This window comes from Spea bombifrons, chromosome 5 (assembly GCF_027358695.1).
Source record: "Spea bombifrons isolate aSpeBom1 chromosome 5, aSpeBom1.2.pri, whole genome shotgun sequence".
Lineage (NCBI taxonomy): Eukaryota > Metazoa > Chordata > Amphibia > Anura > Pelobatidae > Spea > Spea bombifrons.
In genome coordinates, this window is record NC_071091.1 from 74,758,913 (window position 1) to 74,784,480 (window position 25,568).

At 39.4% G+C, this 25,568-nt stretch overlaps 1 protein-coding gene across 5 annotated transcripts in view; it reads left to right on the forward strand.

Annotated features, from left to right (window-relative positions):
- SPIRE1 (spire type actin nucleation factor 1) overlaps window positions 1-25,269 on the forward strand; it is a 62,025-nt gene extending 36,756 nt beyond the window's left edge. The window contains exons 4-18 of one of the 5 annotated variants that reach the window (XM_053466187.1): window positions 2,061-2,186; window positions 5,349-5,432; window positions 6,095-6,259; window positions 6,993-7,079; window positions 8,000-8,129; window positions 8,972-9,013; window positions 11,162-11,325; window positions 13,570-13,654; window positions 14,597-14,739; window positions 17,268-17,441; window positions 20,292-20,429; window positions 21,034-21,104; window positions 21,726-21,753; window positions 21,838-21,974; window positions 22,341-25,269. In XM_053466187.1, the coding sequence (XP_053322162.1) occupies window positions 2,061-2,186; window positions 5,349-5,432; window positions 6,095-6,259; window positions 6,993-7,079; window positions 8,000-8,129; window positions 8,972-9,013; window positions 11,162-11,325; window positions 13,570-13,654; window positions 14,597-14,739; window positions 17,268-17,441; window positions 20,292-20,429; window positions 21,034-21,104; window positions 21,726-21,753; window positions 21,838-21,974; window positions 22,341-22,599 (1,833 nt within the window). In that variant the 3' untranslated portion in view covers window positions 22,600-25,269. Of the gene's footprint in view, window positions 1-2,060; window positions 2,187-5,348; window positions 5,433-6,094; window positions 6,260-6,992; window positions 7,080-7,999; window positions 8,130-8,971; window positions 9,014-11,161; window positions 11,326-13,569; window positions 13,655-14,596; window positions 14,740-17,267; window positions 17,442-19,405; window positions 19,439-20,291; window positions 20,430-21,033; window positions 21,105-21,725; window positions 21,754-21,837; window positions 21,975-22,340 lie in introns of all 5 variants that reach the window. The other 4 variants (XM_053466189.1, XM_053466190.1, XM_053466188.1 and 1 more) reach the window with 4 other exon arrangements.
- The last annotated feature ends 299 nt before the right edge of the window (window positions 25,270-25,568 follow it).

Consider the following 25,568-nt stretch of genomic DNA (forward strand, 5'->3'; position numbering starts at 1 on the left):
GTTTCTTTTGTCCTTAAACAGAAGGGCCCAAGCATTTAGAGAGTGGTTCTCATCTGTGAAACAATGCCAGGCTTATTTTGTTAGTAGGTTTGGCATTCAGGCTAAGGACTAGATGAAATGCTGCAGATAAAGGGGAATCGCACAGTGAGCTCTTGTTTCATTCCTTTAAAAAAAATAAAAACATTACTGTGTTGTACCCTGTGACTTCATGATCACAGTGAGATATTTCTTTTCAGGTGTGATCGTGTTTCTGTCCCAAAATTACCATCTTGGCTTGTCTCTATCAGAGCAGTTAAGGGCAGATGGGTGCCCTGTTTTCAGTAGCGATCCCCATTCTCCAAAAAGGAAAACTGCGCCACTAGCTGTAACACTGGGCCCTTTTTGACATGAGAGTAAGAACAGAGAAGGCTATAAGTGGGCATATCACAAGGTCCAGATCATCTGTGCTACCGACTAAATGGAATCACGAGTCCCAGTGAAGCTTCCACTTCCAGTCCTCCCCTCCCTCAGGCGTGTCCTGCCACTGTTTTTCCTTCCACTCTCACGTGTACCTTATGTTCTCTGCTGCCATTGATTATGTAAATGCAGGGAGATACTGCTATGATTGAATAAATATACTTAATGTATGGAAGGGGTGTGTGTGACCTCTGTATTTAAACTATGCCTTTAAAGACTATAAACTATTCTGGGTATGTAGTCCAAACCCTAGAAATAATTGTATTGTGCCAGTTATGTTTAGAGCTGCGGAGTGTGGATTTGCATTGAAGGTTTTCGTGATCTAGGCTAGGTTTAGGAAGTAGTCCATGATGTATTGGGGCTAAGAGCCTGTATCCGGTTTAGGCATGTGCTCCCAGGGCAAGGGGTGTCCTGTATTGGGAATCCTCTGCAGAAGAAGGACCGGTCTGAACTGCCCTTTCAAAAGATGGCCTGCTGCTAGGGGAGAAATGCTTGCCCCAGCGCCTGTGTCAGTGCTACCCTCCAAGAGGATGGCAGCAGCTGTCTGTAAACTAAATGACTAATATTTCCAAGTAAAACCCCACTTATTTGGCAAAGGTAGCTCTGAGGAAAATGATCTAAACTCACAGGCTAAAATGGAGGTCCTGTCCCAGAAGAGAACAGTTTTACTTGTGGGACTCTTTTCAGGACCTCAGATTGCTGGTCTACTTCCTAGACTTCTCCACAATGCAGTCCAGGATCACCCACATACAAGAAAATCAATTCAAACTACTTCCATGAGACATATAGAAACATTTTATCAAAGATCTCTCCTCAAAGTATATTTACTGTCCAAGTCTGTACACAAACGAGGAGGAGAGACTCAGACTCCACAAATGAATATTGAAAGCCAAACATACTTGTCGTCTAAGCAATCAAGAACAATACCTTCAGGTTTCTGTGGCAGTCTTAATGTTGGGAAAAAGTGCTGCCCAGTCCTTTCACAAAGCAATTTGTTTTTTTCCCACTGCGCACTGGTGAATGAGTGAGTCTATTCAAGCAGAGAGGACAAACTTTGTTTGATCTCTGATTAATTCACACTTTTAATGGCTGTTAACACCAGATTTCCTTTCCAAGCAGTGTGTTGTTTTTTTCTGAAATGAATGTGAAGCAAGTAGAGCAAACCCACAGGGTCTCATCAATGTTACGTTTAATAATGTTACGTTTGGTCATTGTTAGAAACTGGCATTAAATGGAAACTGGTCTACCCCAGTGTCGAATGTAGGTCAGTGGCAGGTTGCTCTTCCTCAGAGGTAGACCTAGGCTGCTCAGATGCCTCAGAGGTGGACAAGGCCCAGGCCAAGACAGCCAAGTGCCCCAGAGATGTCTACAGTAAAGGAGTTGTTTTTATGTTGTGTATTTTCTAAATGTTAATATGCATTCTGTGTTTCATGTGAATTTTACAGTGCAAAATATGTTTTTTTTGTTTTTTTTTTATATTTTTTTTGTTTTTATTTCAGTTTTGAGATATTTATGTCCCACCATATAGATCGAAAAAAGCTTAATGTGATTTTCCTTCATATATATATGTATATGTATTCAAGCATGTGAATATTCCTTCACAGGTTTGTGCGTCCCGTCTGCCTACTCCATCAGAAGCCCCCAATCACTACCAGGCAGTATGTCGTGCCCTGTATGCGGAGACGATGGAGCTGCATATGTTCCTGACCAAAATTAGAAGTGCAAAACAGGTAAGTTGCTTATTGTCCTCACTATGCCGAATGGTATCCATACATTGACCACTAAAAGATGATCCCTTTCCCTAAGAAATAAAATAGTTATAAATTATGTAACATTAACCGGAGAATATTCATCTAAATTTATCAACTTAAAATAGTATAATATATGCAAGGTATAACAGTCTGTTCTAACAGTATATTATCAGTTCAGGCACAATCCCATAGTCGCTAGAATATTAATGATACATTTAATTGGAATGTGAAATTTAATAAAGTACTAAGCGGCACACAGATTTAATCAGTTTGTCACTGGTCTGATGGTGAGGGGGAGCGTGCTGGAACAACTGCGTCCGTGTTCCCTGCCTCTCAGGTGGGACAGTTATGTAATGGTTGATCGTCTAACCATCCAAGGCCTTGTGTGCACCATTACAAGAGCTAAAACCTGAAGACAACTTGGATTCCTACTGATGGGTGTAGAGAGACCCTCAACAGAACGCTGGGGGCCAGTCAGTTTCCCTTCACTGAGATTGATAAGTTTATTATAAGGTCTCTACTACAATGAAAACCATATTTGGGAGAAGGCAGAAAATGTTTCCACCCTAAAATAGTATTAACATAGTTTAAATGCATCTAATATCACAATTATTTAAAAAATGGATTTGTTAAATAAACAGTAAGTAAATTGGTCACTTAGGACTGGTCATCTCCATAGACCAGTCCCTTTTAACAAACTAATTCCGCTTCCTGGCAAAATCCTAAATGAACTCAGTGGAAAAAAGTCAACCTCCATCCCTACGGTGTTCCTAACCATTTTTGTGGTAATGTTTGGCATGCCAATGGATGCCTTGAGGTTGGCAAGCTCTGGTGTACATGGTAAGGGGAGCTGCTATGTGTCTTCTAGAGTAGCAATGGGATCTTATCCCACCCTGATGCTCTAACAAGCATTCCCTTTGTCAGATATTTATTTGTTTGGCTTTTGTTTGGCTTTGGATCAGATAAAATATTAATCATTAGGTTGTCTTGTCTCACATGTGTTGGCAGACACGGTGCTTGTTTATGTGTAATTTCAAGGCTACATATAATTAAAAAGATTTTGATGCTTCATGAACTGTCTCTTTATAATGAAGACTAGTGGCAATTGACACAACCTAAATCTCAATTCAGCCATATGCTGACTGGCACAAAGATTATACCCCCAACTACTGCCTCCAAACAAATAACAATGACCATTTAATTTTTATTTTGTTAAAAGACTTCTTTAGATCAGCACTATCTTCTTTTTATCTTGACAATCTGCAACAAGACAAGGAGACACATGCTCTCCTCTAGTAGTTATAAATTCATATGTTGGGGAAAACAAATCTGAAACATAGTTCTCACACAATATTATTTGCACTGATTCTCTAAAGGCAAGCTAGATATGCTTGGAATTTGATATTTTTAACTGGAATGAGACTTTTATATAAAAAAGGTTTGATACCATGAACTGTATCGTTACTAGATACCGAATATTGAATCCACCAAAAGTACCCAAACATTTGGCAAGGAAGAAAGCTGGTAACCTCATTGGCATGTTTGATACCCCCAGAGCAGTTGCTAGGGAGCTTCATGTGACTCAAATTAACATTGGTTTCAGGTTGCTAGGCAACAGGCTCCTTGTTGCAGTTGGCAAAATTCACCCGAATGCACATGCACGGGCATAAAAGACTACATAGTAATCGTTTGCATTTTGTCTACAAAAGATAAACAAGAAATACTTAACTTTTTTGCTTGCATAGGCAATTTAAGATTTGACTCTTGTTTTTTTATGCTTCAGTACGACTGTTACGCACACTGAATACATAGTGAAGGATATGTCATTTTAGTATACTGACTCCTTGCCCTGTGTCATGTTGACTTGTTTTCCCCTATAGTCTTTAAATAAGCAGCCAGCAGGGTTGGTGGCATTTAAGCTTTGTCCTTTGTGTATTGGAAGCGGGAGCAGGTCTTGTTTGTGATCGTCAGACAGCAGCAAGTGGGCAGCCATTGGCATTTCACCACGAAGAGCCCGGTGCTTTTCATGTATGTGGCAGAAGTGCCAGATTTTAACTCTTTGATTTCAAGCTGGGTAACTCTTTGGTCCTCCTTTAAAAAAAAAGTTAATATTTTGTTAAATAGTCACAGCACTGAAACATACCAGTAAGTAGAAATCTGTAAGGAAATTTAAACTGATAAAATGTATTTATGCACATAAGGGGTGGTACATAAACGATGACAACCGGATCCCTTGCCTTGCCAGGCCTCCTTCATTTGACCCGGCCAAGAAAAACAGAAACCCTAAAGACATTAGCATTTAGCATACGTGCTTTGAAAGGCCACACTGTGCTACAAGGGCCTGATCAGCCATCTTCCGAGAAACAACTCTTTTATTATGTGATCTGAGAATGCCAGCTTCGCCGCCACTGAGTGGGAGGCATTTATGGCAAATTGAACGAAAACTCAAGCTGGGAACATGCAGTTTGTAAACACTGATTTGCTGGACATAAGCTTTGAAGGGTCCTCAAAGGAATGGATGGAACGTTTAAGAACTTGCACTGGGTTACTGTGGGATCTTGAAATACATTTTTGTAACGAATGAACGGATAATTGGTATATAGTTACCTTATGGCAGCTTGCAGATACATATTTTTGTGCATTCGTTTCTGAGTTCCCCTCTCAGCAAGCTGAAGTTGTGTAACTTCAACAATCTATGGATAAATTCTCGCTCTTACCTTCCCCATCACAAGCAACCATGGAAGCACTCAATTTTATCAAGTTTATTGGAGATATTGAATCGTTCTGCAAAATAATAATAATAATAATAATGTTCTTCAATGCATCCATAAGGCCAAACGGGCAACTGGTTTTTATTGCACTGCTTGCATTGCTGTCAGACTTTTAGATGACAGAACCCTTAGTTACTGGCTTCAACCCCCAGAAAACATTAAGCTGTGAGGCGGGAGACACACAAATCCATTGTCGCATGCATTGTCACTTTTATAGAATGTGCTCCCCACATTGTTTACTTTGACGTGTATGAATCTCAATCTTGAGCTGCCAAAAACTTCACACCAGCCTTTAACAAATGAATGCCGATAATAGCTTATTTTAGCTTCTCGTTCCGTTTGTTATACTGACTAGCACGCTTTATTGTAGAGTCTAAAGAAGATTCAAGAAATGGAGAAGGACACCACTGACCGAGGTGGCACTGATCTGGATGACTTAAAGAACGCAGACTGGGTAAGATACGGAATACTGAAAATCCCCAGTGTGCCTTCTTTTATAACATCGGTCTTTCATTGTAAAATGGTGAAATTGTAAGAATTATAGCACTTATCAGGGTTTAGATTTTAGCATCAAGAGCCCGGTAGTCAAGGGAGTGTTTTAGCAACGAAAAATCTTTTTGCTGTATAACCAAGATTTCCTTTCCGCCATTCATCTCTAAAGTGTTGCTGTAAATGTTATCTTGAGTATGGAACATTATATACAGTATGTCGATACTTAAGTAAATAATACAAAATGCAGTCCAACTGACTCTACAACTTTGATATGTGGATAAAATGTCTGTTTTGTCATAATTTATTTAAGGCCTATGGGTTTTCTACTGTTCTGAATTTCTATTATATGACTGAAAAGTAAGTGCATAAATAGAAGATTATAAAACTACATCTTGGAGACATCCTGCATTTTTGAGCAAGTAGATAACATGAGTAAGAAAGGACTTTATCTGCGATTTAGAGGACACCACTCCATTCTAGCTGGCTACTCACTATCTTTGACCATTCTGAATACTGTAATGAATACATGATCGTTGACATAATTCTTGTTAATGTTAACGAGGATTGCATTGTTTCTTTTCCGTTAGGCTTTGTTGTGACCATACTTTCTGCATTTTATTTCAGGCACGGTTTTGGGTTCAGGTGATGCGTGATCTCCGAAATGGTGTCAAGCTGAAGAAAGTGCAGGAACGTCAGTACAACTTGCTACCGATAGAATATGAGCTAACGCCGTATGAGATGCTTATGGATGATATCCGCTCAAAGCGGTACACTTTACGGAAAGTTGCGGTGAGTCTTTGTCAGGTTGTCCGAGGGGGAAAAAAGCAAATGATAATAGATGAGCTTCCCAACTACAGTTCAGTTATCTTTTGCTAAATGGCAGTAAACCCATATTTGTATTTTCCCCCAGAATCCAAAGGTGTATTTCACTTCCAAACAATGCTTGTTTATTGCATGCCAATGGCTAGGCCTACTGCGCATGGTGTGCAGAACTACTTGGGTGTTCACAAGCACTAGATCCTCTCCCTCATCATTCTCCATCAGTGGTAGTGTTCAGGAATTAATCCTGATGACAGACATCCTATTCAGTGATTACTACAGAATCACCCTGCAGAGGGACTTAAAGAAAAATGACCTATTCCTGTAAGAATCATTGGGTGATAGAAGTCTTAAAACGAGGCTAACTAGTGAAGGTGACAAAATCTCATCTCTCATAGCACATGTGGATAATAGTGGTATTTCTGTTATTATTAACCTATTATCCACAGATTTCTCAGATTTTATCATAGAGAGATAAACATACTTGGGACATCAGACATAGGCTTTGCAGAGCCCTGTTCCCTGTAGCATACAGTCTATTTTTTTTTAATGTCATCAGGCCGGTTATAGTTGGCCCAGGATTTGGCTTAGTTCCTCCTGCCTTAAAACCCTTTAATAGAATCTTTAAGTAATATGTGCATTATGTGACAATATTAATTGTTTATTACTTGTTGCCTATATGCATGTTTTCTCTCTATTTCAGGTTCAGGGTGACATCCCACCTCGATTAAAGAAGAGTGCTCATGAAATAATCCTTGATTTCATACGTTCCAGACCCCCGCTAAATCCTGTATGTATTTCTACTTAGTCGTAATCCTGTATTCAGTGCTTTTAGCCTCAGCTTCAATGAATTAAATTTCTACAAATACGATGGTAGCAGGGGTCTCTAATGCTTTTCTCGCACAGCCGCTTATCAAAGCAGATTATTGATGCAGAGACAGCTGGCAAACTGTTCACCATAACATTAATGAGGTCAGAGAAAAGTTCATAGAAAATAACTGTGAATTTAAAGTAAAATGTGGAAACATTGTTCAACCATACCAGAGTAGTTTAGGTTCCACAGTAGTGATCGTAACAGTATGTTGTATCAGGATTCAATGGGATCTGATCAAATGTCATACAGATGGAAAGTGTTTCTCTTCAGAGTGGTACTTCCGTTTTTCATTATTTTCTATTGAGTTCAAGGTCTTAGAACCTTTTTATACCCTTCTAACACTTATATATATAATTTGTTTCCTTTATTGATGTTACTGTAGTTTTGCCATTTCATCACAAAAAAGAAAGTTGCTGAGCTAGTTGACAGTTGATTATGGAGTTTCAACCCGTTTCTGAAAGAGAAAATCAACGACGTTGACCTTTAACAGCTTACATTTTTATCTCCCCACTACTCACCTTCAACTCAGTGTGTAATAAATATACCTCATGCCCAATGTTCCATCTAATTTTTCTTAGTTGGCGTGCGCAGAAAATTTCTCTCGTGCAAAAATGTTCACAGAGCAGAAATTTTGTGCGCACAATATCCGCGCCGCATAAAGTTTCAAAAAAATTATTATTTTTTGGGAAAAACTGTTGTGCGCACAATTTTTGGATGTGTGCGCTCTCTAAAAAAGCTATATGCGCGCGCACAGCTTAGAGGGAACACTGCTCATGCAGATTGCATTAATTTACAGACAGGTAATGTGTCAATGCATTCTGTTTACTCTTTCTTAGGTTGCTGCTCGAAAATTAAAGCCTACACCACCTCGTCCACAAAGCCTTCATGAAAGGATCCTAGAGGAGATCAAAGCTGAGAGAAAGTTACGTCCCGTGTCCCCTGATGAGATCAGGCGTAGCAGACTAGGTAAGCACTCGGTAGCGCTATGACAAGCAGCAAGTCTGTGCCAGATTACAGGCATGGGTGGGGATGCCCCTTGCTGTCTGGGGTCTGCTGTCTGCTCTAACTCTTAGTCTTTTTATTATAGAATTTAGACTGCAAGTACAAAGACACGTGTAACATTACCTCGCCGTGCTTATACACTGAGGAAGATCACTAGAATCTAAAACTAGAATTCTGTTTTGTCTTTGTGTTTTACTTGTCGCCCTGGTTCATGTTCTTCTGGGACATTTAGCCCTGTATTCTGAACATGTCTGTACTGTTGCATGCATTTTACTACCTGTCTTGTTTTTGGCTATTTGGGAGTTCACAGCAACAGCTCCCAAATTCAGATTAAAAGTTTGTAATCAACTGCAGACCTTTTAATTGCTTAAATAATGAGGGCAAAGCCCACACCTAGCCACAAAACAATGTCCAATTACTTTTGGCCCCTTGAAAAGGAGGGGGATATAGGTGTAATTCCTAAAGCAGTCCCTTAATCTGGATGTTTAGACCCTCAATTTTAAAGTCTTGCTCATTTCTACACCATTGATAGTGGAATGGACTTGAATCACACAGGTGTCCTCAAGAACACAGGTTCACTAAGAGCATTTTGCATTACCTCCTGCTTAACAATTCTCTGACACATGGGATTTGGATGCCAAAGATCGTCTTAAAGACTGTTTGGTGTTGACTGATAGTGTGGGTGTACACATGGAAAAGTTTACATTTCAGATCTTGTCAGCATGAGACCGCGCAATCTGAAATACCTCTGTGTTGAAAGTTTTTGTTTGTTTACCTGTCCTAACGGATTATTTTTGTTTTTCCAGTAATGCGGCCCCTTAGCATGTCTTACAGTTTTGACATGTCAGGTAAAACTTGCACCTGGCAATATTTGTGGCTGTTACAACACTTTTTTCCATTTGTGCGAAGCACACAATGTTTAGAGATATACCCCCTTTCTACCATGGTCAGAAGTGGGTTTCTCCAGATTTTAAGAAATACTTCTTGCACTTCTTTCAATTAAATCCGGACAATATTGTATTTCAGATGAAGAAAAAGAAAATGCCAAATTTGATTTTGCAAATGAAAGTTTCTTGAACTATCCGTTATTAAGCCAGCATGTTCTTTTCTGGACCCTGTAGAAGGGTTAGAGTCATAATATGCAAAATCCATCATGGTGCAAAGATGTAAAAGTGGCCCTGTCACCATAGAAACTAGGTGACACAGTCCAATCAGCAAGATGTTGGCTGCCATGATGGTGCAAGTACATTCCCCTTAATACATAGAGGTGCTCTGTCTAAACCATGAGTTTGCAGGGGAGATGCATTAGGATGGATATTCCTGTCCCTGACTTCACCAATCATTATGATGAGCTTCTCCGGCAAGGGTCACTTACTTGCCTTTCTTATAGGAGAATTGCTCTGGAGGTGATCCTTCATAAGTTCATAACCCACAGTTGAGTGGAAATAATTGAACCTACTGACAGCTCGCTCCTGGTTGAGAGAATGACCCTTATTTTTCACGCAGTGTGTTGTTTTCATTTAATTAGACCATGCGCTATTATGCCAGTGAGTTCCATGATGACCATGGTAGAAATCGTTTTCATTTATTCATCTATCTACTCTTTCTTTCCTATTTTCCCATTCTTATGGTTTGTACAGAAATGGTGCCGTGTTGTGTCTGTTCAATGTTCTTCTTCTAGAATAGTCTGGAATCATGGAATGTTCTGTGCTGTTCCTGACATTACTAACTAAAGAGTTTATTTTGAAGTGGATTTACACTCAGATCAGGCATTCTGAAAATAAACCAAAATGCCTCTGTATCGGTGACCTAAAATATTCAGCTTCTTATAGTGAAACATTTCTGCAGCATGCTTTTTAAATGTTTATCATAGGGCCAGCTTTTAAGGGTTAAAATACAGCTGATGACATTGGGAACTGATAGGAAGATATTAGAAGATGTATTATCTAGCTCCTGGGATTTTTACGGCCCTGCATATTTACATGAAGGTATTCTTCAACTCATAGCAGTAATAGTGACCTACAACACCGAGGATCTGTTACAGCAGGAGACAACCGCTCCACTGGAAACCAACTCCTTTACCAACCTGATGACACGTTAAGCAAGGTGGAGGGGTGGTCAGGGACATGATATGTTGCTTTACATCATAGAATGTCTATAGTTAACTTATGGTAATTTAGCGCTGATTTTTTATTCTAAGCATAATGCAGCTTGCTTTGGGTTAGTGTGTACAATGGTTGGATTATTCACTGCACACGTGTTGTAGGGAAGCTGGCAAGTTGGGGTATGGCAAAGAACGGGAACACCTCACTGCAACTTGGTTACAAATTGCTGTCCCACAAATTAACCTTGTCTTATTATATATTATAAAGTAATATCTTCTTTGTAGCATAATGGAAAGGTGTTTCGTACCCATGTGTAGAGAGAACAGTTAAAATTGAAGTGGTTTGGTAGAATGGTGATTGCCATTGGGTGACGTGGTAGACCCTTAGACTATTTTACTGGCATATGTTAAAACATTGCCCTTCTGTTTCAGGTTAGCAGATAGTTAGTAGCAAAATTAGGTAATTATTAGAGTTTGTTGTTGCCTCCACCACAAGGCATTGAATTTTGTACTTTTTTTATGACCCCTTGATAAAGTCTAGATAATTCCAGAAACAGAAATTGTTTCTATGAATGCTCTATGTTCACGTCAACGTAGAAAAAGTGGATTTCTACACAACATACTCGCAATTGCTTGCACATACGTACAAAGTTTAGGCGCAGATTGATTAAACATTATTGCGTGGTGGAGTAAAGAAAATACTTTTATATGGTATGATCTTTTAATATGCGTTTCTTTATTTTCATGGAAAAATATATTTTCCGGTGTCATTCTGGTTTTGTGCAGTCTTACATCAGGATACCAATTTGGGAATGTCAAGCTCCGTAAACAGCGTATTAAATTACAGGGGAGCATAACGGAATCTGAACGCTTGCATGTTTTAATATCTTAGATGTGTCGACCCCGGTCCAGAGAAAACTACCAGACAGCTCAGTGTTTAATGGAGGCGTCACTCCGCAATCCAAGACTCGTAACCGCTCTGCCCAGGTCACTGTCCAGAGGAAGAGGCTTCTGAAGGCCCCCACGCTGGCGGAATTAGACAGCTCCGAGTCTGAGGTGAGATATTCCACACAAAAAAGCAAAACTTTTTTTACCATTCAGGCGGGATCTTTGCAGTTTTTTCTGTTCATAATGCAGTAAATATTACTCCATGCCCTAGCAGTATACCTTAGATAGTATAGGAATATGCAAGGATGTGCATGACATTATATCTATGCCATGTAAACCTTTGTTCTGTAAGAGGACCGTCATTGTGTATGTTCTGCATCGTTGCCATATTTAAATGTGCCTTTTTGTACACAAATCAACTCTGAAGTATGCTTTGTCACACCTACCACACACAAAATATTATTAATGTGTCCTCCGACCTGTTCTGTATCAGACATGGCTTTGTTTTTCAAGTCTAGACAGCAGACAGGATGCATTTTAATCCCCATAGAAGACTACTTGCAACAAACCTACACTAGTCTACAGAAAAATGCAGGTGTCTGCTCAGACATATACACTATTCTGGTTTTTTTATACTTAATTTAGTTTTAATTTAGCTATTTTGTTACGTTAGGATTTTTTTAATATTATTTTGTTGCCTTCTGCGTGAAAAGACTTCTACTTTTCCAAACCACCTTAAGAGTTGCACAAACGGTTCTACAAACCTGTGTGTGAATTTGGCAGTATTTTGAACTCGTGGTCTGTTAGATAATTACTCATCATTTCTACTCATGCATCATGTCTTCCTGTTTGCTGGGATTCCTAGTAATTGTGCAGTCAGTGCCAGACCACTGTAGCTTCTGCTAATTCTGACATCTTTTTGTCTGCTATTGAGCGTTTGGAATACGTGGAGCTTCTGACTCACCCAATGAGTAGACTTGTGTGACGCACACAAAACAACATGAATTGGCATATTTGGATCTTCTCCACGCAGCTCTTTTTGGCAGTTTCTTTCCTATACAGTATCAGGACATGGCTGTACGTGTCCTCTGAGAGACCTGTCATTACACGGTTCGAGTGGAATAAGAGCACGGAAGAAGGTTTGAAGTGAACAGTGTATGTGTGGCATTGTGTTTAACGATGTATAGAAAGGTGCACAATGAATGGATCTTGCCAAGACTAAAGCAGTGTGCAGAGGATTGTGCGGCAGAGGTTAGCGTAGGATAATGCTCAATGTGATTTAGCAACATCTGGGCTGTTGGGTTTACCATACTTAGACCAAGAAACAGATTTATCACTCATTACCTGCCTCTCAGTATTCCCTGTTATCTTGTATGACAGCACGTTAGTTGTCTTTTAATTACTCCCTTCATTCAATGTTATTTCTCTTTTACCAGAAACTTGGTTTGTTGGTGAGTGGAACACGTATCTGGATTGCAGATTAACTAAAAGAGGATTAGTGTTTATTCATTTTTTTTCCTAGTGGGTCTGGCCTTCATTTAAGATATAAACATAATTCACGTTACACTCTTTGGCTGGCATTCACCATGTCCTGTTGGCAACGAGTATTGATAGATAAAGCGGAAGATTGAAACACAATTTACTTTATCATAGTTTAATAGTAAAGCATGGTTAAAAGGAAAGTTCATGACAGAGAATCTACTTTTTGTCCTTAGTGAATGAAGTGGGGAATCTCAGTGTGGACCTTAAGTTCCTCCAGTGTGTTCTGAGGATCTCCTGAGGTCCGTTCAGACCGGTTAAGGAGTCACAAATATAAAGAGGAACCAATGTTGTTTGAAGAGCTGCCTACCTGGATATTTAAACGTGGAAAATAGCCCTTCATATAGCCCAGCTTCATATGATAATGGCTTGCCTTAGTGAAATGCTATGGTAGAACACTATAGCGGCATTGATACTTACACAAACAGTTTGATGGTCATGTTTTCATTATATCATACTTTTTCTATGAAATACCTGGAATTCTCCATTGAACAATATGCTGGGAGTTACACATTTCTATATCCTTTTGGTCTATTTTATCACTCTTTGTCTTAAACCTATGTGTAAAGCTGTGACTTTTTATTGTCGACGTGTAACTTTTTTTTCTTTCTTCCCATGAAGTTTTTTTGCCCAAACAAAGTTAAGGTGGAAATAAATGTAACAAAGTGTAAAGTGTGTCATTTGGCTACATTATTATCTCCAGCAGTTATTTGTTGGAATCTGTGTTTGTTGTCTTTCGTAGTGGCATTGCTGGCATTTCTAGCTGGAATTCTTCATATTGTGCTGCCCACACTGCCAATGAATAGCGATCTCCTCTGTCAGCCAGCGTGAGGTTAGCTTCTGAATAACTATATAATTACGCTGTTATTTCAGGAGGATTTTGTGCACAAGTCCACAAGCAGCAGCGGGTCTAATTCTCACCTTGAAGACACATCACCGGAAGGGGCAAGCCGGAGAAGTAAGGCTTTTTTTTTTTTTTTTTTAAGGTGGCTATAATAAATATTTTTTTGCAATTATTATTACACAATCAAAGCTGGCACCATCATACCAGGGACCTTCGAAGGGCTGGTGCTTCGGAGAGCTGGTCCCTCCTGCTTCTTGTGGGAAGAGGTGGAGAAACATTGTAGTGGTGATACTAGCCCTAGTAGACAAGAAAGAGGCAGTTAGTAGGCAGAGACAAATAACCTCGACCCCCCTCCTTCTCCTACACGAATGTGTATTCTGGTTTCTCTTTAGAATGTGATTTCCCCCCCCCCCCAATGGTTGACCTACACATCCCAGCATGGTCATCATTTGAATATGTCTGGCCATCTTCATATACACGCCCTAATACTTTTAGTGGGAAGCAATTGTATGTTAAAATAAAGATAGCCCCAAACACAGCAGGAACCACTAACTTGCTGTCGGCAGTCGCCGGGACATTTAGGGGAGAACTCAGGCATGACAGGATTCATGGAAAACCCAGGCCGCAGGCTTATTCACTGCTGTCCCCGCAAGGCCACAGAGCAACTACACCCTAACCTCACACCTGTTCACCCTGTTAACCCCTGCATGTTACATCTCATGTGACTAATGGCTAATTACAGCATAGCTTGTGTAACACAGCAGCAACCAGGAAACAGTCCAGGAAACAGCCGGGTTGGCTTGCGCGGTAGTCGGCCATGTCTTTAGATGTTCCTCCCAAATTTTATAGATATATTGTGATCGTCGTGAGCCTGACACATTGCGTTCTTTAGGTTGTACACTTCAATAGATTTTAAAACATTTGTTTTAAAAAAAAATTTAAAATGTCAGCTTTTTAGTCTTTTTTTGTAGCAGCAATTGTTTTATTGTAGTACAAAGACGCATAGTGTTTCCAGCTACATTTTACCAGCGATACATGATGTCTGTTTCTCTTCAGCACCCCCCAGATTTCTGCCAATTTCCTCAACACCTCAACCAGAGAGGCGACAAGCCCCGCAGAGACGTCACTCCATAGAAAAGGAGACCCCCACCAATGTACGGCAGTTTTTCCCCCCATCCCGGCAGAGCTCCAGATCTCTGGTAAGCAGCGGTCACAGCAGGATGGAATCCTTGGAATGGGTTGTGTCTGCCTCCCTGCTTGTGAGGTGACCAAAAGCATGTTTTTATCATTAAAACAACAATTAACTTTCCTCCATCTAACTTTGGAACCAGTCAGGCATCATATCCAATCCATCTTCACCTATGATATTCATGGGTTGTGTCCCATCCATTGGGTTAAAGATATTGTCATCCTAATGATTTTTTAAGCAACGGCACCTGTGATACCCAGCCAGAAATGCAATGGGCAGTTTCAGTGAACAAAGCATTGCATTCCTATTAGCTGCGTAACTTTCCTGACAGTAACAGGAAGTTATTATTACGCCTCGTATGTATTTTCATATCTTTACCAGTCCTTGTTATAGATGAATGAAATTACAAGTGAGCGCAATATGCAAAGCATTATAGCAAAGGGAAATGGAGATAGCTTTGGTTCTAGAACAGGTCCTAAAGAAATTGTTATTGGGGAATGGGCCTGACAAAGTCTGACATGTTTAGTAGTTGTCGATGAAAACAACAATTGAACCAAAAGAAGCTCTTATATTTTTTTGTTTGTTGATGAGGAAATGTAGAAGTAGTGTCTTGTAGCAACCGGTTTTGTATCAATGTACAAGAACACTGCATTTATGTATGAAGCGAGCAATGTCAGAAGGCTACGTGCTGATGGAAGAGGCTACCAACGAACATGCGGGCTGTTGGACACATTGGCCTTAGTCGAGCCTCCCACATACCTAACAGATGGCCGCAGGCTGCAAAGGTGCACACCTATGTGATTTATCAGCAGCTGGCCTTAAAGCCCAGTAATGCTGTCATAGGTTTCATCCCAGCCTCATAATGTAGGAAAACTTACGTTTTATGCACTGAATGATTTTGTTTACTGTTCAAAATTTGGGGTCACTTGAGGTGGGATGAAACATTAAATCTCAACAACGTGGCTAACTCTCCTCGCAGAAGAATCTCACAAGGGCTGGCCCTGCTTACACTGATAATTACAGTTATTCACCGACTCTGCTGAAGTCTTACATCATCAGAAACATCATTCATAGTTCTTTTGAATGTCCAAACCCTTCCCAGAAATGATTCTTCGGTCATGTCAAATTTTGCCTCATCCACGTTTGTCATGTGACAAGGTAGGCACCGAGTTGTTGCCACGGAAACAGAAAAGGCGTCTTAAACGTTTCTTTGTCTTGTTTATGTGATTACATCTCTAAATTAAAGAATACAGAGGTGGCTCTTCTAAGGTTTGTTTGATTAACATGGAAAGGTGTAGTACCCTAAATAATAGGGTGCACCCTATATGCAGAGAGTAAGTCTCGGTCTACCCCAGTGAACCGTGCGTATGCGTAATCCGCGTATCGAGGAGACGCGCGAGAAACACATTGTACATTGAGGGCAGATATGCATTACATGTAGTGTGAGGGGGAAAAGGCATGTTTGTATAAGGGTGTTAACATATGTTGCACGACAGGCGGTACCATGTTTCCAAGATAATTCTAATCACTAAACAGCCCTATTTAGAAAACACCCACATCCTATTGTGTATCACTGACAACTATTATGTACAGATTATATCCTGAAATTATCCCGGAGATGCAGGGTTACTTTCCAAATTAGCGATAAAGATCTCCTCTTGTGTAACAGGGAGAGGTGCTCATAAATATGAAGAGCAGAGCCTAAGAGAAGCATGTTTGCTGGTGTGATAGTGTGGTTTGGTTATTAGTAGAGATTTGGTGCCCTCTAGTGGAGCTTAAGCAGTAAGCATGATGAGGGCAGGTAGGGGGTGAGCATTAAAGCGCGTCTGTCATGGGAAGATCATATAAATACAGTATGGAGAGAGCAATGTTCCATCTAATTTTTCTTAGTTGGCCTGCGCAGAAAATTTCTCTTGTGTAAAAATTTTCACAGAGCAAAATTTTTGGACGTGTGCGCTCTCTAAAACAAGCTATGTGCGCACAGCTTAGAGGGAACACTGGGAGAGAGGACCATTATATTAGGTAATGCAGAAGGAAGGTTGCTGGTGAGGTACATGCGTGTATCTGCATGCATCTGATATGCATACTCTTGGAACATATTAAGTACATGCAGATGTGCACTCTGCCTACCAAAAACATGATTTACTATATATATATATCCTAACACTTTTTGTTTTGTTAGTGTATAGATCAAATGTTATTTCTTTCCTGGGATTAACAAGTCTCTTTTTAAACACAAGCATGGAAAAATACTTACCTGATATTTTCATTTATAACCTCTACATGGCGCAAAGAGAAATGTTCTAGACCCACTACTGTCTTTAATCTAATCGTGGGAGCTATGAGGTAATTATTTATCCTGCAAGATCTTGGGAAGAATGTCCGGTTGGCGATCCAGGGTGCTTTGACTGAAAAAAGTTTGCCTGTTTTTAAGCCCCTTCCCCTACACGGCTCGGCATGATCTCCTAGTAGGTAGCACAGCGTTGTGCTCTAGTTTGGCAGACAAGCCCTTTATTCTCCTCCCTGTTTGTTATTTAGGTTCCTAGGATAACCAGTTTCTTTCCAAGGATGACCTTCCGACAGCCATTTTCCACCCTACACACAACCTCTCTGCTGGGCTCTCATCCTTTTGAAGCAGCCATGTTTGGGGCAGCAGGGGCTTTATTTTATCTGTGTGAGAGAGTTTATGCCAGCAGGTGGAGAGCACCCCAGGTTTGCCATATTCACCTCCAGTTTGCCTCTGAAAATGATTGTTCTGTCCTTCCTTCTGCGTTAACGGCGCCTTGGCTGCAGTATCCTTGCAGCAGAGGCGCTGGTACCTACATAATGTAACTTTGGATGGGGAATTTGTGATTTTTTGACCTGCCAATCATCTTGCATAAAAAAACCCCAAATCATACTTGAAAAGGACAGCAAATTTCTAACGCAGTATCAGTGAACGCATTGCCTTAGTCTCAGATATGTAGATATGTGGACACCGATCTGGACTTATAAACACACTTATAAAATGATCCTCGTTATCCAGAATATGTTTCCAGTGTTACAGAAAAGCACCTCCCGTTTGTATGTGGTACAGATACATTAAGATGATATATAGGTTATATAGAAGGTTAAGTTCGCGCATAAGAACATTACATCTGCTCCTCTCTTTGTTAATCTTCATAAGGACATCTAACTGATAACTATTCATCTCATCCTATGTGATATGGAGGCATAGATTTTATATATTTGGCCACAACCTCCACAGTGATGATTCTGGGGCTTACACCACTAGTTTAGTACATCTCTCACAAGAAGTGGAAGTCAATATACTATATCGTACTACGGGAGGATTTCTCTGCGATGAGGATCATTTTATGAATAGCTTGTTAGATTAATTTTGATTTTTCTCAGAGATACTTTTAATTACAATCTTAGATGCTGCGTGAAAAATTTGTGGTGTTCTTTAAAGAGAATTGATTAAAAAAAGAACATTAGCATTTTGTCAGAAACTCATTTGCACCCTTCTTAATTTATAGTGTTTTTATACATTTGTCATTTTAATATTCCAGTTTTCTTCATTTCAGGACACATGGTTTATAATTCAGAAGACTGGGACTCTGGTATTAAGAAGTAGAGCGCTGACCCGCAGTACTAATTTTATGTATTTGTTAAAACCCTTTAGTCTTACATACTGTGGCAAGTGGTCCTTACATGTATTTGCCTAACTGCAGGAATCCCATGCCCTTAATACAGAAATACTCTAATACCAGACATATTAACAAGGGTCACATTAAGTCCACTTCAGTTGCATGAAAATAAGATATATGATATTGTTAACTCCGGCTACTACAACAAACCATTGGATAGCATAGCGTCCGTTTCACACCGACAATCACTGTGCCCTACTGATACTCTGCACATCGTTTTGGACTTATGTGTTGAAATGATTCACTACTTACTTCTTTAAAGGCAAAGAATGCCCATGCAGTAAATGCATTCCCCCACTGTATTAGCCTCTACCACAAGTGATAGGAGGCCGATGTCTCAATAAAGTAAAACTTCTTATGTATCTTACATCTCAACCTTTGACCCTCTAGTTTAAGAGAATGAACTCTAGTTCTAACATTTCATATCTCTCTTGAAGTAAACTTTCTTCTTGTCCCTTGTTGAATCCCTTTAAGTATTTAAATGGTTCTAACACATCTCCTATTTCTCTTCCTACCTCCATACTATAAATATTAAGATCCCTTATTCTTTCCACTTTAGTGGCCTTCCTCTAAACTATCTCCAAAAAGTCTATACCTTTCTGGAGTTGGGGTCTCCAGAACTGCACAAAATACTATAGGTGAAGTCTAACCCGAGACCTATTAGGTGTTGGAAGCACCTTGTATGGTATGCCAGCTATTGTTGAAATGTTTGCCTTGGGCAGTGTGAACTTTAAGCCAACCAAGAACGGATAGTAGCTGCAGAACCTAGAATTCAACATCTTGGCAATGACCATTTGGTCAGAATTGATTAGAATGGCTGCTGGAATTACATACCAGAGATCATCTGTTTGCTTAGTGTGTTAGGAGAATGTGACAGGGAGATGAATATAACATGCAGATGGAAGGAACCCAGGGCATCCTAATGTTGTTTGCAATTATAGAGCATTCTAAACACCTTTTTATACCAGTTGTTTCTCCACACACCAGGTGAGACTGCAGGCCATGGATGTACCCGACGGGGTATGTTTTATAAATTCTTTTAAGCCTTAGTCCGCCATGAGCAATATAACCAGGTTGATTTTTAGGTGATTAACACATTTGGTGCTGGACCGTGTGTTTGGAAAGCATATACCGTCTAGAAACATAAGGGTCGATATGTAGATAATAAAGATGAAAGGTTCAATAGAAGGTGGCTTATAAATGCTAATGTTTGCATGGTGTGTTACTCCAATCTTGTCTAGTGAAAAGGCAGAGCCAGGGACAAGCCTAGCTGCTTTCTTTAGACTAGCATAATGGTGTTAGCAGGTAGAGAACAGCGTAGACACGGGTCCAAATGCTCTGCCTTTCACATAGATGCACAATGATGCCAATCTGCTTGTTAAAGGAGGCATTTTATTCTGTGGTGGATGTGGTGCTTATATACCTTTGGCACACCTTTACTGTTACTTTTACCCTTACCATTTTCACCCCTTTTAATTGCCAGAGTTTTTGGGAACACTACCACAGCATAAAATTCTCTTTTTTGAGGTTGCTTACTAACACTTATCTGATCGCTCTGCCCACCTCCGACTGACTGTGGCGTGCAGACTTATTGTCAAGAAAGCAAAAATAATGTTCAATGATAACTTAGCTACATTGGTCTATGAACAGTAATAAAGTGCTCAGGAGGTGTGGCAGCCCAAATACTCTGGACAGCCTTCCCATCAATGGAGATCATGTCTGCTTTGGTTAAATCCAAGAAGCCATCGTTCACAACACAGGCTGTCCAGGGGACTTTCTCTTTCTTATATACTAATTGAGGTGTCTGGTTGATGGTTGACAAACCCCCAGAGTTTAGGTATATGCCCTCTAAAATGAGGCTGTTGAATTCCAGGAGGAGTTTTGCTATCCAGTAGAATGCCTGGCCCTCACAGTGGAGGAAGTAATGCATATACGGCAGGTGCTGGTGAAGGCCGAGCTGGAGAAGTTTCAGCAGTATAAAGATGTCTACAACGCCCTGAAGAAAGGAAAGGTACCGCTTCCCAGCCTATTTGCATTTCTCATTCATACAATTTCTCATTCAGTAAAATTCTTATGCTTTGTATTGTCAGGTTTCTGAACATAAGACACTTTAGCCATAGACCATAAATTTAGGAGATTGATCCAATGGCTAATGTGAATTCCTTGAGTCATGCTCTAGAATCTAGAGTCTTGTTACTTGAATTGAGCCATAGTAAAGAAAACTGAAAGCCTGATGAATAGATATGCTAAGTATAAAGAATAAAAGAATGCACACGCTTATTCTACGGTTAGTAGATATATTGTGCTGCATACGTAAAGCTTTTTCCAGAGCTTTGTTTAAAAATGGATCAAACGGCATCTAGACAATGGGATGTCTTCCTAGTTCCTCTGTAAACATCTTTCCTATAACCAAAAGGCTCTCGCCTTCATCATATAAACAGTATTCTAGGCCCGTTGCCTTCTGGGGAAACTGGAATATTTCACTTTTTATTACTATATAGTATGCGCAGCAACTTTCCTTACACTTTTCAAATTCATAATTTCAGCATTGTAATATAATAATAATTGTAATAATAGTTTGACCAGGGGTGTGACAACCATTCTCTTTTCCGCAGCTTTGTTTCTGTTGTCGAACAAAAAGATTTTCCCTCTTCACATGGTCTTACACATGTCAGTTTTGCAAAAGGTAAGGGTATTTGATGAGTATGTAATACTTTATTATCTGCATGATTATATATATATACTTGAGTAATAAGTAATTTGCCTACAACTCAAAGTATTGTGTTAGAAAGAAAGGCCTATCATTAAGACCGCATGAGTCAACTCTCTAGGATTCCGTTCTTTAGAGGGTACGTTTAAAAAAAATATATATTATATGAGGGAAATAAGGAGAACGCAAATAGGTGTGCCACCAGCATAGCCAAGAATAAGCAGCCCTAAATCCCTTACCCTATGGCAAGTTACTGGAGTCAAGAGTGCCTCAAAGTAATCTTCAGAAGCATTATCAGAGTAAGCATAATTAAAAGGGCACTCAAAATGGGGAAAAATTAGGTGCGTTTCCTGGCCAGACGATAATGTTCTATCTTTTTAATTGCCCAACGTTGAGACATTCCTGAAAGGAGACTAAACTTGGAGTTGCAGTTTTTGATGGAGCTGGTTTTCCATATGCCAAGGATACAGACCACCAAGTGTAGCTGGATGGCACTATTAAAATGTAAACGCAGGCAATCTCAGAGGAAGGGAGTATTTTTGCAGAAAAAGATGTTTATAGAACAGAGACTGACGTTTCTTTTTCATTTTTTTAAAGGCCTGTGTGCTCACAGTGTTGCAAAAAGGTATGTGTCTCAAAAGTTCATGTTTGATTTAGTAAGTAGATTTATTATGTGTGTTAAAATGTATTTATTCTTCTTTTGCAATAGATGCGTTTACCGTCCAAGCCATATTCTACCCTCCCCATTTTTTCCTTGGGACCTTCTGCCTTGCAAAGAGGAGACAGTTTTTTGAGACCAGAAAGGCCCTCCACGAGTCACCATAAGCCAATGAAAAGCCTGCCCAGGTGAGTGATGTTAAAGCCCTTTTATTGACTTATAGAATTAAAACCTCTGCGATGCTGGTATGGAGGGCACTATACTAAATCATTGTTTTCTACTGTGCTTTTCTACTTTTCGTGTATTATATCTTGTTTTGATGCTGCGGGCCTGCATTTTGTAATATGAAGTTATTCGTTTTTGGAACACATTCACAAATGTATTTAGTGTATGCCTGAATAACATAAAATGTGCAGTACAAATGTATAGTAAAATATGTATAATGTGCAAATTGGTAAGGTGAATTATTACACCAGGAGCCATAGGGCCTCTTGGCTTTGTTCTGTTTCTGGCTGCTAAAGGCTCACATGGGATGGTTCTGTTTATTTTTTTAGGTTGCCGTCCAAATCAAAGTCTGTAGACAAGTCAGATGAAGAACTTCAGTTTCCGAAAGAGCTCATGGAGGATTGGAGCACCATGGAGGTGTGCGTGGACTGCAAAAAGTTTATCTTGGAAATCATTAGTTCCAGCCGGCGCAGCCTCACGCTAGCTAACAAGAGAGCCCGGTTAAAAAGGAAAACTCAGTCGTTCTACGTGTCTTCAACGGGAAGCTCGGAGTATCGGCCGACAGAGAGAACAATCAATGAGATCTGAGTCTCTGTGCCTTTTCCTTCTATTCGCTTCTGTGTATTGACTAACAAGGCTGTTGGCGTTTCTAAAGCATTGAGCAAGCTTGAATTCTGAGAAATAGCACATGAACAATTATAATTTTTAACTTGCTCTAGATGCATCAAACAGTCCCGCCGTTCAGATGTTGCAGCCGGTAATTCCTCTGCACTGGAAGAATGCAACTATTGCCTTTTTATGTTTCCTTTCATTGGACAGGATTGCTGCTGGATTTCAGCGGACCAGAATACTGTTCTGCCTGCAAGAGGAACCTTTATGGGCTTCTTTGTCTGTTACCTCATTATAACAGTACCTTTTCCTGTCCTGCTCGATGGAAAGAGGGAATTACTTGTTCTGTGTTGTTTCTACATCCCTGATTGTAGCTTAGTAATCATTAGCTGAACTAGTTTACTCCAAAGTACAAACGTAACAAACGTGTCTTTTTCTGGACAAGCTGCACAAGTCCCAAAAGCTCCATACAGAGAGCTTTTTAAGTAAATGCTTCAGGTATTATTTTGACGTTGCAAGCAGTAGGGTGCTCATAACTTCAGTCCCGTAGGAACAATTCAGAAACTTTTAGATGGAGAAAAATAGCACTTTTTTTATTTCTGCCTTTAGTGCCAAAATAAGTCTTCCCAAGCCAAGCCCATCATTCATATATCTATGCATAGCATTCATTTCACCAGCTTCTTCTTGTGTTTTGATATTGACAATCCACCACCACTGAAGAAAACAGGAAAGATACACTTCCAAACAAAGAATTATTATTATTACATTTATATTATCTAACAAAGTGGTGGGAGCATAGTCACAAGAGCAGAGACCTGGTTACTGCAAGAAAAACAAGAACGGACCATACAATGTATGAAATAAGTCACCAAAAAAGTTTTGACAATACAGAAAAGTTGTCTTCTAAATACTTTAGGCAGGCAGTGTATAAAGGAATTCCAAGATGTGAATAGTTTTTGTTCACATTATGAGACTCTTTGTCAATTTCTTCCTGGCATGAAGGTTAGCCTATATGAGATTTAAAAAAAAAATGCTCCTTCGCAATATTTTTTTAAGTTTTGGTAATTTTGAGTGGGTATGGGGGTTTTATAATAACAATAATAATAATAAAAAAAATAATAACTTCTCCATCGATCATATCATCCAGTGCCATGCCTCTTCCTTTCCGGAAGACAAGCCCTGCATAATATAATCCCATTTTTTTATATAAGCACATAATTTTATTTTATAAGGCAGAGCTACACCTGCGCTCAACAAGGTGTATCTCCGTTTTCCGAGTTTTATCATATTGTAGGAAGAGGCCAGCATTGTGTTATGTTACCATTATAGAGGTCTTCAGGTAAAGCCGTGATCCATTCCCTCTGTAAGATTCTCTTTTAGCTTCACAGTTACAGTATATGAAATGATTATTGTAAATACTTGTATCATATTTATAAACGTGTTCGCATTTTGGACACTTGTGAGCAGGAACATTTAGACACTGAAGGAATTGCATATTTATATGTATATCAACTATAATATAATTTAAAGAGTCGAGGGTCCTATTAGATACCTGCTAGGAATCATGCGTACAATAACATATTATGTTAACGAGCTGCGGTTAGAGCTCATTGCTAATAATTTTATTTCACTTAACGTCAGTGCCAGATCGGTGTGGGGTGTATTCTGTTTCTCACTCCTCAGGCACGTTGGAGATTTTTTTTTTCGCGTTCTTGTGTGCAATTTGTTACTGTGTTTTATTTGTGAACAGTGTTTTGGATTCATTTTCATTTTTATTTGCAGCTCTTTGGTTATCGGAGGGGTCGTGCCTCTGACAACCAATTGGTTCAAGGGTCAAATTCCTTTTTAATAACACAAAGCTTTTATTGGAACCAGTAAAGAAAAAGAATTAAGGAGAGCCCACACAACATATACCAAAAACTGAACAAAAAATATACCACCAACACCTTTACACTCTCATCTGATGTGCCTAGTATAATTATTCCTGTTACACCATAGTAGTTTCGATACAATGTAGAAAAAGAGCCCTGAAGACGCTATATCCAGTTGTTTTTTTTCCTATTAACATTTTTCTAATGCTTCTGATATTGGGATGTGTTGTGTGAGTTCCCTTCATATTGTCTTTTTTAATATACTGGTTCCTGTGAAACATTGTAATTTTAAGAGAATTTCTCCTTTCTTGGATAGTCTAATAGGTTTTTAGTTCCAGTTCCCATTGTGTTGGATGAACATGGCCAAAGCTAGAACAGGCCATGATGGAGACTCAGCCTTTCATTCATTGTAGTTGGTCTAGATTATATGCCATTGACAATTCCCCGTTGACTCTTATCTCCTTCTACATTTACCCCGCAGCAGCCAGAATGGTCTGCGAGGATAATAAGAGGCTTTTACATCGTGACCTTGTAGTTCTTCAAATATACAATTTCGTACTGTACTTACAAGGATGTAAACATAGTCATGAAGTTGTCTTGAGTTTATGTTAACATTTTTTGCATGGCATTTGGAAAAAATCTTATGCCTGGATATGTTACGCAAAAGAAAAAAAAATCGGTAAATTACCACTTATCCAGTGGCTGCCGTGCAATGTATAAAAGTTGTTTTATTGCCAATCCATGCCCAGTACCAACAATAAAATATTCATTTTGCAGACTTGGTGATTTTGTGTGTTTTAAATAAGACCAATCCAGCTGATGACCATAAAGAGTAAATGTTTAAAAATTAAAAAATAAAAAATATTGAGCTGACACCAAAAATTGATGGCTTACACCATACCTGAAAGTCAGTCGTAAGTGGTCTTGTGTCTCTTTTTTTTTTTTTTTTTTTTTTAGTTAAAGAAATTATCTTAATTAAGCAGTACTAACAAGGAGGCAGAATTGTATCCGTTGGTGGCATCTAACAAATACTTCTTGTCAGTTGTAAGGGAACAAAACCTTGAGTGTTGATTAGTC